The 12,445-nt window shown below is 43.8% G+C and overlaps 1 protein-coding gene across 2 annotated transcripts in view; it reads right to left on the bottom strand.

Moving 5' to 3' along the window:
• JAK1 (Janus kinase 1) overlaps positions 1-12,445 on the bottom strand; it is a 244,595-nt gene that overhangs the window by 41,841 nt on the left and 190,309 nt on the right. For both annotated transcript variants that reach the window (XM_043461071.1, XM_043461070.1), the window contains 2 exons: positions 10,225-10,348; positions 3,484-3,637 (listed from right to left, as the gene is read on the bottom strand). In XM_043461071.1, the coding sequence (XP_043317006.1) occupies positions 3,484-3,637; positions 10,225-10,348 (278 nt within the window). The remainder of the gene's footprint in view (positions 1-3,483; positions 3,638-10,224; positions 10,349-12,445) is intronic.

Below are 12,445 nucleotides of genomic sequence, written 5' to 3'. Positions count from 1 at the left end.
GGAGGTGATGGTAAAAAATGTAGTATGTACTAGGCTTGGACTGCACCAGGGCATGGGAGGTAACAGCTGTCTGGGGCTTGATCATTTGTTAACTCCACAATGAACTGAGCACCCACCATCCCTCCTGATGTAGATTTACAGAAAGGAGAAGGAATCCCAGATTCTATACTAGGTCATGACCACACGTGATATTTTTCAATATCTGCTGTTAAAGTCTCCAATGGTGAAATATATCCTCAAAATACACCCCCTCATTCATGGAGGTATGCCACACATTCCAAGAGTTCATGAGGGCTTCAGAAAACAAAAGTGAAAACAAAAAAGCAGTGGCCAATACCTACCTGTCTTGTACAGAGTAATGACAACACCATCACTGCTCAGTCCCCTTTATTAAGCCCGGACCTGAGTGCTAGGCACTGTGCGCGGTTCGTCTCATCCACTATTTCATTTAATCTTTACAACAGCCCTATGAGGGGGATGCTAACATCACCAACTCTGCCTAACAGATGAGGAATCTAAGGCACCAAAAGGTTAAATAATGTCATTCACTCAGTTGGTAATTATTGACTAACAAGAACCAATTATGGGCCAGATATTATTTGAGGTACTAGCAGCAGACCAAACCACATCCCTGATCTCATGGAGACTCCAGGAAAGAAAGAAAAACAAATGGAAATACATAACCTCAAGTAATTACCAAAGCCAAAGACAAGTAGAAAGACATAGCACTCTGAGTGCCGGGGACCTCATGAGCGTGTGTGTGTGTCTGTGTCTGTGTCTGTGTGTGTGTCTGTGTGTGTCTGTGTCTGTGTGTCTGTGTGTGTGTCTGTGTGTATGTCCTGTGTGTGTCTGTGTGTGTCTATGTGTGTCTGTGTGTCTGTGTCTGTGTGTCTGTGTGTGTGTCTGTGTGTATGTCCTGTGTGTGTCTGTGTGTGTCTGTGTGTGTCTGTGTGTATCTGTGTGTCTGTGTCTGTCTGTGTGTGTGTGTGTGTGTCTGTGTGTGTGTGTGTGTCTGTGTCTGTGTGTGTGTCTGTATGTGTCTGTGTTGAGGGGTGGGGAGCAGTGGGTATCAAACCGGGGACCTCATGAGCGTGTGTGTGTCTGTCTGTGTGTGTGTCTGTGTGGTGAGGGGTGGGGGGCGGTGGGTAGGGCCTCATGAGAGAGTGTGTGTGTGTGTCTGTGTGTCTCTGTGTGTGTGTGGGGGGGGGGGGTGTGTCTGTGTGTGTGTCTGTGTGTGTGGTGAGGGGTGGGGGGCGGTGGGTATCAGACCAGATGTGACTACAGGGCTGCAGCTCTGCAACGCGAAGCCACCATCACACTTGGTCTCTTCTCGCCGACTCCAAGTGGACCAAGCTCTCAGGACGGGACCGTCAGCCCTCCTCCAGCTGGGAAAGAGGCAGACGTGAAGTCTGGGTGGTGGTCCTACATCAGGAGGACACTCGCTTTCCCTGAAGCAGCTTTAATGGGTTTTGGATGAAGGGTTCTCACCACTGCCGTTCTCCTCTTGCCAAGGCAGGACTTCTGGTTCCTCTCAGTAAGAAAAGGACACTGACCACTTCTACAAACTACCGAGGATCAACAACAATCATCGCTGCCAGCAGTGGAAGCGGACAGTGTGGAAGAGGACAAAATTCAAAACTATTTTGTCTGGCTGTGATTTTCTGTAAACATCACTGTACAACTACCTTAAGTAATTCATTCCTGAAGCTCTGAAATGTCAGATTCTAATGTCATACTCACTCCTGAAGTATGGGGCACTCTTTCTTTACACTTTCTCTTTCAAAAAAGTAAAAAGAATCAATCTCAGACTTGAATATGTGTAAAACTGGGAGGCTGGATTCAAAAAGGCCAATATGAAAATGGCCAGTTCACTTTACTTTTTCCACACAGTATCTGCCTAGGGCTGTGCTGTTTCACTTCTCTGCAGTCTCGGAGGCCACTCCTCAGATATGTTATGGAAAGTGCAATCAATAACTAAAGCTGTCTAGCAGATGACGACTGTGACACAAAATCCAAATGTGAAAAACTACATCCTAAGGAAATAATAAGGAGAACACACATTCAGAAATATGTTTGAGGCTGTTTTGTAACAGTGATAGTGTAACAGGGGAAAAAAACAACAAAAAGGTTTAAAACAATGATTAGTTAAATGAAGGCTGGCTTTTCCTCTGGATTCCAGTCTCATACTCAACTTCCTACCAGGAATCTCCACTTGCATATCTCACAGGTATCTCTGAAAGAGAGCTCCTTGTTTCCAATCCCCCTTCTCCAACCTGCTGCGTCCACTCTTTCCTATGCAGGGAATCACTCCATTATATGTCAGACACTGCCCAAAACAGAAATCTCAAAATCATCTTCGATGCTTCCAATACCCTCAACCTTGCACATCCAACTTAACAGCAAGTCATATCAAGTCTATCTCCAAAATTAATCGCAGATCCATCCATTTCCCTCCAACTCTACTGCTACAACACTGATGCTACTTGGCACGCAAGGAGCGGGGAGGGGTGTGCATAAATATTCCACAGTGCCCAGTGCCTTACAGCAAAGAATTATCCAGCCCAAAGTGTCAGCAGTGCTGCTTTTGAAAACCTTTGCTCCTCTCCAAAGAAATACTTTCCCTACTCCTCCCTGAGAACTGCAGACACTTTTTTATTCTTCAACGTTCAGTACAAATGCCACCTCTTTGAAGAGCCCTCTGATTATTCTATTTAAATTAGCTCTCCCCATTCAAACCTCCCTCCCCATATTCCTTATGACAAAAGCTTTTTCATTCATAGAACTTATCACAATTCCTTGTGTATTATCTATATGTCATTTTATCTGCTTGTTTTGTTTGTCCAACTCGATTAAATATCTGGGGCTTGCAGAGACCATGTCTGTCTTGCTCACCACAGAGTCTGCAGCAGCTTAGCAAAAAATACACAGACACTCAGAATAAGATATTTTCAGATACTACAAGTGCATGGTACATATCTGCATGATAAAATCAGGAAGCACACAAACAAAAATGCTAGTTATCTCAGGTTAATATAATTCAGGTGACTTGAACTTCACTTTCTGGCTTTTCTCTAGTGTCTAACCATCCCACTCACCACCGCTATGACTCAGAGCAGCCACCTCCTTGCCTTCTGTGACTGCTGAGAAGCACCTTCATGACCAGCCCTGCTCAATGACTCCTTCCCTCACTTAGAGCTTCCCTCTGCTCTCGGCGCAGGAGGCACCGCAGAGAGGAAGTGAATGGGGTTGGTGGAGCAAGGGATGCGGAAAGGCCCACAAGTGGGATAACCAGCCCCCACTGGATGCTGAACTGCCTTCCCTTGCCCTCACCTAGAGCAAGTCCAGGGTTGGCGAGAACGACCAATGGAACAGGTCATAAAGCATCTAAGCAGCTACCATGGTTGGCTGCGCCAGGGAATCTGACCCCTGTCATGTCTCACCCACCCCACGAACTCCAGGCTCCCCTGGGCCCAAATGTCTTACCTGAGCAAACAGATACTCCAGTGAGCTGGCATCAAGGAGAGGTGTTGCATCTGGAACTTTTTTTTTCTCATAGCCATTTTTCTGCTTCTTTGGAGAATGTCGCCATACTGATTGCTCGTTGTCATTGGTCCCATGCCAGTTGGTGAAATAGAACCTGAAAGGCAGGAAGATGAAGGTTAATCATGGGAAAGAGGACCTTGGCGTGCATGGGAGGGGTGTCCTGGTTCTACCCAGGGTGATCAGTGCCGCAGGCTAAACTTCCCTGAGAAGTAAGCAGACAGACAGACCTTTCACCTGGGTAAGCACTTCACTAAGGTCCTTTTCTTTCATTCTTACGAGCACTCTGTGCAGAGCATCCTGCCAGAACCTCGCCTGTGACTCAAGGAGATAAGGTGACTTCCTTAAGATCACGGAGATAGCACCTCGGACTTCCCACTGTGTCTTTCTAAACAGGAAAACACTGCTGACTAGAACTAGATGTTAGCCTAGCCACTCACTCCACCTTTAGTGATGCCAGCCTACCTTGAATCCAAGACCTACTTCATTCAAGTTTAACATTTCTGAAATCTAGCTTCATCATACAGTCAAGACATACAGTTAATACAGCAGTGTTTCCTATTTCTCAGATTGCTGTTACTGATACTTTATCTTATAATGAACAAAGTTTTAAAACAGAAGAAATACATGAACATTATTACAAGCATCTGCTGCAGTGCCCAGGCCTAATGAACACTTTATATATGCTATTTAATGCTTGCAGCAATTGTACAAGTTGCTTTACTGCTTCCATTTTATAGAGGAGGAATACTGAGGTTCCAAGAGGGTAGGTGACCTAAGACCAAGAGCCTGTTTTCTCCACCATCTGTAAGAGAAACACCAGGAATTCTGGAAGATATGAAGGTGACTAAGCCAAACTGATCCAGGACAGCTTCAGGTTACAGACTCAGCAGGTCCCTGGGTCTCTCTCCCGTGACATGCCCATGTGCTGAGGAGAAACCATGATAGCATGAGGAAGGAACAAATAAAAATCTCTTCCTCAAAAGGAGCTGCCATTGAACCCAGACACCTGTCAGAGAGCTATCCTGGCAGAGCCTGGGGCATGCAGGATCTGGTCAGGCTCTGGAAGGCAAGGGCTTCTCAGGCACAGCCCCTGCCTGCTGTGAATCCCCTGTCTAGAGGCAATCAGTCAAATTCAACAATATCCTCAAAGTAGCAGACAAGAGGGCACATCTCATAGATAGGGCTACACTGTGACTTTCATGGACCTCACACAGTTTTCCTTTCCTCCATAACAAAAATATTAAAGGTAAATATAAACATAACAACTGTGGTGGTATAAAGAATATAATCCAGGCTGGATTAGTTTTTTTCGTGACTTAAACAAAATTAAAACACTTCTGTGGGGACCTAATAACACTGTGAACCCTAGGCACTGTGCCTCAAAGCTAAGTTTTTCTTAAACATGAGAGTCTCAGGTAAGGCACAATGGAGGACCAAGGAGGGAGAAGCTGCCCCCACTGCCAGAGGCAGTGGCAGGGAAGGGTAAAGGGTTGGGGAGGGAGTTGGGACTAGAATAAATAAACACCAGGCAGGCTATGGAGTCTGGACAAGGCACAGGAAAGCCCGCGAGCCAAGCTGATATGAGGCAGGATCCCCCTGGAAGATGGACTGAAACGAGAGAGGCAGAGAGACAACAGGTGCCTATGGCGACCACCTGGGCAATGCCGTGAGCTTCGTGGGGCAGAGGCCTCAGCTATCCTGCTCATCACTAAATCCCCAGTGCCTGGCACAGAACAGGTGCTTAATACACGCTTGTTGGATGAATGAACAGCAAATGAATGACCTAATTCAAGAAGTAGTCATTAAAATGGAAAGGATGGGTAAGAAGTTACTTTAAAGGTAAAATCAACATTTTACAACTTTCCAGTGATTCTATATAACCCATATTTTATGTAACTTACCAAAGTGACTAATAACTTGACTGTGGCCTTTGGCATCTCTCTCTCAGGCAGAAAAAAGCCATGTATCTACAGAGTCCACATGCAGCATAAACCGTAGCTACAGGGCTGTCCCCGTCCATACCCTTCCATGTGAAAGTAGAAGCCTGTAGCTCTCAGCTGCCCAAGAGGCTGGCATCCATGCTGCCCCCAGGCTGAGAAGCCTGCTCTTCAAGGGCAGAACAGAGCACAGGCCAGGAGGACTCCTCTAGGATTGGCTGCCCAGGGAAGGCAGAAAGTAAGAGGTGAACCAGCTCCAGCAGCTAAGCAGGAAATCTGAAGCTGGGGCAGAAAAAGAGGGACAAGGCCATGGCGGACTCCTCTGACCACTGAGGGAAGTCCAAAATGGAGCATTCTCATCATTCATACAATAAGCTAGTGATCTACTCTAAGTTCTGGGGGGTCCTGCCTGGGAGGAGACAGGTGAGAGGTCTAAATGGGATGATGAAGAGAGTAACTTAGAGCTTCCAAGTGCTAATTGTGTGCCAAGCACTCCACACACAAAGGCTCAAAGCAGGCGTCTCACAAAGAGATACGATTCCCAGGTGGTGCAATGGGAAAGAATCCACCTGCCAGTGCAGGAGATGCGGGTGTGATGCCTGGGTCGGGAAGATCCCCTGGAAAAGGAAATGGCAACCCACTCCAGTATTCTTGCCTGCAAACTCCCATGGACTGAGGATCCTGGCAGGGTACAGTCCATGGGGTTGCAAAGAGTTGGACACAACTGAACAACCAACATTTTCACTTCTGGGCTTCCCAGGTGGTGCTAGTGGTAAAGAACCTTCCTGCCAATGCAGGAGACATTAAGAGATGAGGGTTCGACTCCTGTGTCAGGAAGAACCCCTGGAGGAGGACATGGCAACCCACTCCAGTATTCTTCCCTGGAGAATTCCACAGACAGAGGAGCCTGGTGGGCCCCAGTCCATGGGGTGGCAAAGAGTCAGACACAACTGAAGTGATTTAGCATGCAGCACGCATGGAAGATTACCTGGGCTAATGAGGCAAAGGGATGTCAAGGGTGGAGGAAGCTGTCTGAAAGAGCAGAACTGACCACAGATTTTCCCTGAACCAGTAGGAACCATGGATTTCCCACATCCCCGCTGAGACTCTATGATAAAGAGCCACGCACCCAGCATACCCCCTTGGGGCTGAATGAGGACATTTTCCAAGGTTGCCATCTGAGTGCTGTGAAAATGGCCTTGCTTTAGAAGCCTTCTGGTAAGATGTTCAACAAGATAAGGCAATGTACAATGTCTTCACTACAGAAAGGCTGAAGTGAGCCTAAAACAAGGCTGGATCTCTGGAAATTGCCTATAGTCAGAGACTGATAGCTCTCTATTTAATAAGACAATAAAATGGAAAAAACCTTTAGATTAGTGACTGTCGAAATCAACATCTTCCATAAGCAACAAGGATATATTGTACTATTGTATGGCTCAGGGCAATATAGCCACTATTTTGTAACAACTTTAAATAAAAAATACTGAATCACAGGGCTTCCCTGGTGGTCCAATGGTTAGGACTCCACCTTGCAATGCAAGGGACACCAGTTCGATCCCTGGTCTGGGAAAATGCTACATGCCATGGAGCAACTAAGCCTGTGCTCTAAGAGCCCAGGAGCCTCAACTACCGAGCGCTCCTGCCACAACTGCTGAAGCCCGCGTGACTAGAGCCCACACGGCACAAAAGAAGCCACTGCAGTGAGAAGCCCGCACACAACAAAGAGCAGCCCCGCACTCACCACTAGAGAAAGCCTGCGTGCAGCAACGCAGACCCACCACAACCAAAAAATAAGTATTTTAAAAAATATATTGAATCATTATGCTGTACATATGAAACAAATTACAAATTGACTATATTTCAAGAAAAATATATAAATAAGTGTAACAACGGAAATGTTTCAGGGAAAAAAAAAAATCAACACCCACCTAATCGCTAATAAGACAAAACCAGTAAGTACCCTCAAGACAGAAATTGTACACTCCTTTCAAAATTAATTATTAAACCTGGGCCACCAACTCCTGATATTACAACATGCTAATGGAAAAAAATTAAGGATGACCTAAATAAATGTAGTATGATAATGGACTATTATATTCCTTTGCAGGATGATGTGGAAGAATACTGCCAGAAGGAAGGAGGGAGGAAGGGATCATCAGACAGACAGACCCACCAATGAGAGATACGCCTTCCTTGCAAGTTTTTGAGAAAATTATACTACAGATGATTACATAGTCTAAGCTTATGTACAGATATTATATACAACAAATTCTCTTTAGGTTTCTATAGAACCTGACTAATGGACAGTGAAATTCATTTAGATAAAAAAGCAAGAAAATATGATTTTTCTTAAAAGGAATAAAGAGTATGTTTGTCTTATATTAAGATAAATCATAAAACAATAGCTAAAAAATTATCTAAAAGCAGAAAACTATAATTAAAGTACAAAAATACTGCCCAAAATAGAGCTGGGATTCCACTGAAATAGTCACCAACATTTATTTTCACATTACACCTTCTTTAGTGGCGAGATGATGAGGTTTCAAAATTATGTAGTCTGTTGTAATGCAAATGTTTTAGCTTAGGGTGGGATCTTTCCAAGTTCAAAGAGTTTGTGGTAACAAGGCAATATCCTGTTGAAGCGCAGTGTCAGGTACAAAGTCAAGGTGCCAAAAGTGAGGCAGCCGTGAACTTCCTGGCAGCTAGCAGTAACGTGTGTGTGTGTCCGTCTTTGTGCAACCCCATGGTCTGCTGCCCACCAGGCTCCTCTGTCCATGGGATTCTCCAGGCATGCATACTGGAGTGGGCTGCCACTCCCTTCTCCAGGGAATCTTCTCAACCCAGGGATCAAACTTGGGTCCCTTACATCGCCTGCACTGGCAATGGCGGGGGAGGGGGGGCGGTCTTTACCACTAGCACCACCTGGGAATACCCAACAGAAATGGGGAGCTGTCAAAGACAGTTTTTCATGAGGCATTCACATGACCAACCAAGAGGATTCTAGTGCTAACAAGACAAGTCACTATGCATGTAACTTTGAGTAACTCACTTGTCTTTTTTGGACATCAGTTTCCACCTAAAAAATAGGAAGAGCTGAATCAGACAAACTCAGGTCCCTTCCAAGTCCCATATTCTACCATTCTAGATTCTGAGTCTAAAAACCTAGAGGGAAAGAACTAGAACTGAGTGACAAGCCTCCTTCCCAGACTTCAAGCTACAAATACATGCTTCAATGTTGGGTTGCAGAGCCAACCCCCAGGCCACAGGAACAGGATTACACTCTGAAAAATAAATCCAAATTTAGCCAGAAGGCTCAGCTGGGTGGAATGAACATTTCCCTAAAGCTGGGGCAGGAAATCTCACAGGACACACACCTCTCAAGGTGAGACCAAGGGTGAGTAAGGAGGGAGGAGAAAAGTCAGCCCAGGATGATTATCAAAGAACGTACATCTGGTTCAGCTTCCGCTGAGAAAAACATCCAGCCACTGCAGAATGGTGATAACTCTACTGACCTCTCAACGGAAATAGCAGTTAAGATACTGTGGAGAGCCTCTGAGATCTCCAGGCTGTTCTACATGACCCTGCGTTCCAGTAGCACCTGAGCCAACTCACTGACTAAATCCCCTCTAGGTACGTTAAGATCCTTTTCAAAAAGGATTCACCCTATTTATCAGCTTCTCTGTTAAATACAAGTGTGAACCTGTGGTTAACTGGTGGCAGGTGGTTTAGTTGCTAAGTCGTGTCTGACTCTTGTGACCCCATGGACTATAGCTCTCCAGGTTCCTCTGTCCATGGGATTCTCCAGGCAAGAATACTGGAGTGGGTTGCCATTTCCTTCTCCAGAGAATCTTCTCAACATAGGAATCGAACCCAGGTCTCCTACATTGCAGGCAGATTCTTTACCGACTAAAGGGAAGCTTGTGGTTAACCAGTATCTAATAAATATACTTCCAATTCAACATACAGATCAAACATGCTTATAAACTCAAGAGACTATAGCGATGAAGTACTGACTATGCCACCTTAGGAGACTATGTGACACTTAACAAAGTCTACAATATGGGAGCAAAGATAAGATATTCACTAGAAGAAAAATTATAGCCCCACTGGACCAAAGTCCTCAGGCAGTGGATTGAAACACCCACCTCTTTAGAACAAGACCAAGCTAGGATTTCTAGGTTTCCACTTCAGGCAGTGTTTCTCAAGCTCTCTAGTAAGAAACATCTTATTATACAATGAGCTAATACATACGGATTATATATTAAGAAACATTTTATTATACCATGGCCTAGAACATACAGATTATATATTAAGAAACATTTTATTATACCATGACCTAGAACATACAGATTAATCTCAAACTACAGCTCTAAAAACAATATTCTTAGGTTATGTATATATGCTGATATTATCTATTCTCATCTATCTCTCTCAAAAAATTTCTGGTCATAACTCTCTAAACTCATGACCATAATTCACTGAATAAAAACTCTGCTGTAAGGTACTAAGTCTATTCAAAATACCCTCTGCTTTTTAATGATTTCTTTTCTAAAATGCAACAGAGGAAGGTGATCAAACTCATCTTGAATTGTTCTCCAAATACTGAAGAAGTCCTTTCTCATAGCAAGCAAATACAAACCTTACAGGTTACAAAAATGACTACACTGCCTCTTGGTAAGTGACTTAGGTCTCCAGGCTGACGGTCGTGCGTCCCTGCACAGGCGAGACTGGCAGGCAGCCATACCTCATCCGGTAGTGGAGCCGGAGTGACGTCTTGTCGTCAACGGTGATGCTGTGATTCGGAGCGTACCAGAGCTTGGTGCTCTCGTCATACAGGGCAAAGAGGTTGTGACACAGAGGAGAGATACCTGGGCAAAAGTGAAGAAGGGATCAGCAAATTAAAGACAGATAGATCTGGCCATCTTTTTTCAAAGCACCGCATACGCAAAGACCAGCAATTCTCTCATTCAGAAAGAATCCGAGTCATATTTGCATCCTCTTAGGGCTAAATACAACTTCCAACCATGCACAATCAGGCAGTTTTAAACATAATAATAAAAAATTATGGCTCTCCAGGAATATGGACTATAGCACCTGGCAAACCAGGTAAAAAACCATTTAAAAATAAAAGTCTAATAATATTTCTCATTACAGTGTCTGTGACAGTCTTACCAAATCCTGATTCAAAGAAAAAAAGGCCATCTGAGAGAGTCCCAGACCCCACCTGTTGTGCACCTTGCTAATCATAGTGAGAAGCACTCTTAGAATTTGAGAAATCCTTGATCTAGCTCCTACAGAGTGTTTAAACAGTTCTAACATACTTTGATTACACATTAAACATGCAAATAAGTTCCTGGCAGTAGCGTGTGAAATGTGTGTTAGAATAAATAACCAAAGTGATTATCCATGATTAAAATCTATTACCATAAATGGTAAATACACTTTTAAGGTACTCTGTATAGTTACTGAAGTATTTTTTACTAACAGCCAACTAGCAAGAACATAACTGTTGACAACAGGTAGCCTTGCCTCCCTACAAGTGCTCCCTTGACTTCCTATCCAACTAACCACCTCCTTTGGTGTAAGAATGTTAGAAGAGATTAGGGAGATGAGGCCAGGAAAGTACCTTTCCACTCAACTTCTGAGCCCATGATTAAAATTACACACACCTGTAACCTAAAAGTGTAGGGGAAGTAGGAGAATGATTATAAATAATCAATTATTGTTGATATTTTCATGTGTGGTCAGGCCTCAAACAAAGATACAATGAACTTATGTGGTGGGAAAAAAACAAAAAAAGGAGGTGGGGAACGTGAGGTAGCTGGTACTTGATTCCCAACTCAGATACGTGAAGACAGATGGACAGTGACTGGTACCCCCACTGATCCTGCCCACCTAGGCAGGGACTCTCTCCCATGCACACACTAAGAAGTTACAGGTTTCTTGGCTTCTTCATGCTTCTGCTGAATACCTCAACTTCTGTTTCTCAAGTTATTTGGGAGTTACTTCTTCAGTAACTGTACATGGAGCTACACTACTCCATGTAGCAGAGGAGATGGAGCTAAGCTTCAAAGAGCATTTTCCCTTGGGAACCATGGTAAATGGCTTTTAGATCCAGTATTACTAGGACTATATTTCAGGTAAACAATGGATTTTCATTCATAAACTGGCTTCTGTGGACTGGCCTGGAAACCTGGCTTTTCTTTATAGATATCCGTATTTGAATATGAAAACACGTATTTGAAGCATAATTTATCTGTAATCAAATAGATAAGTCTACAACTCTATCCCAGGTCTGATTCAGAATATATCACTACTTAAAAAGAAGATCAAAAATATCTACATAGCACCAACATTTACTGAGGGCTTAGTATCAGGCATGAGGCTAACATACTCTACACATCTATTATCTTTTAATTCTCCTAATACCTCCTGTGGTTAAGTATTATTTCTGCCATTTTACAGATAAAGAAACTCCGAGATTTAGTCTGATTCAAGGTTGTTCAACTAGTAAAATGCAAGACTGGCACTCAAACCCAGATAGAGCTACCGAGGAGGGTAAAATAATGAGAGATAAAAGAACAAAAATCTATCCTATCTATGTTGGTAAAAAAATGAGAATATTGCCCCCAAAACATCATGTACCATAAAAATAATAATAGCTACAAGAATCTGTGATATTCCATATTCATGTATTAATTTCTGCAACAATCCCCTGAGTTGGTTACAAAAGCTAGTAATCATCCTCTACAGACTGGGCTTAAAAACTGATGCCCCAAACTGACCCTGAGCCCAGAGTAACAGGATACAGGGGCTGAGTCTGTCTTCATATTCACAGGCTCTCCCTCTCATCTCTTGAAACAGCAATTCCTCTACCTCTCACTAACTGCAGCCCAACAATTCTGCACAAATGATCCTTGCTAACAAACTAAGGTTTATACCTGCTATGCTAATGGCAAGACGCT

The sequence above is a fragment of the Cervus canadensis genome, chromosome 2 (assembly GCF_019320065.1).
Source record: "Cervus canadensis isolate Bull #8, Minnesota chromosome 2, ASM1932006v1, whole genome shotgun sequence".
NCBI lineage: Eukaryota > Metazoa > Chordata > Mammalia > Artiodactyla > Cervidae > Cervus > Cervus canadensis.
This window is presented reverse-complemented; position numbering and strand designations above follow the sequence as displayed.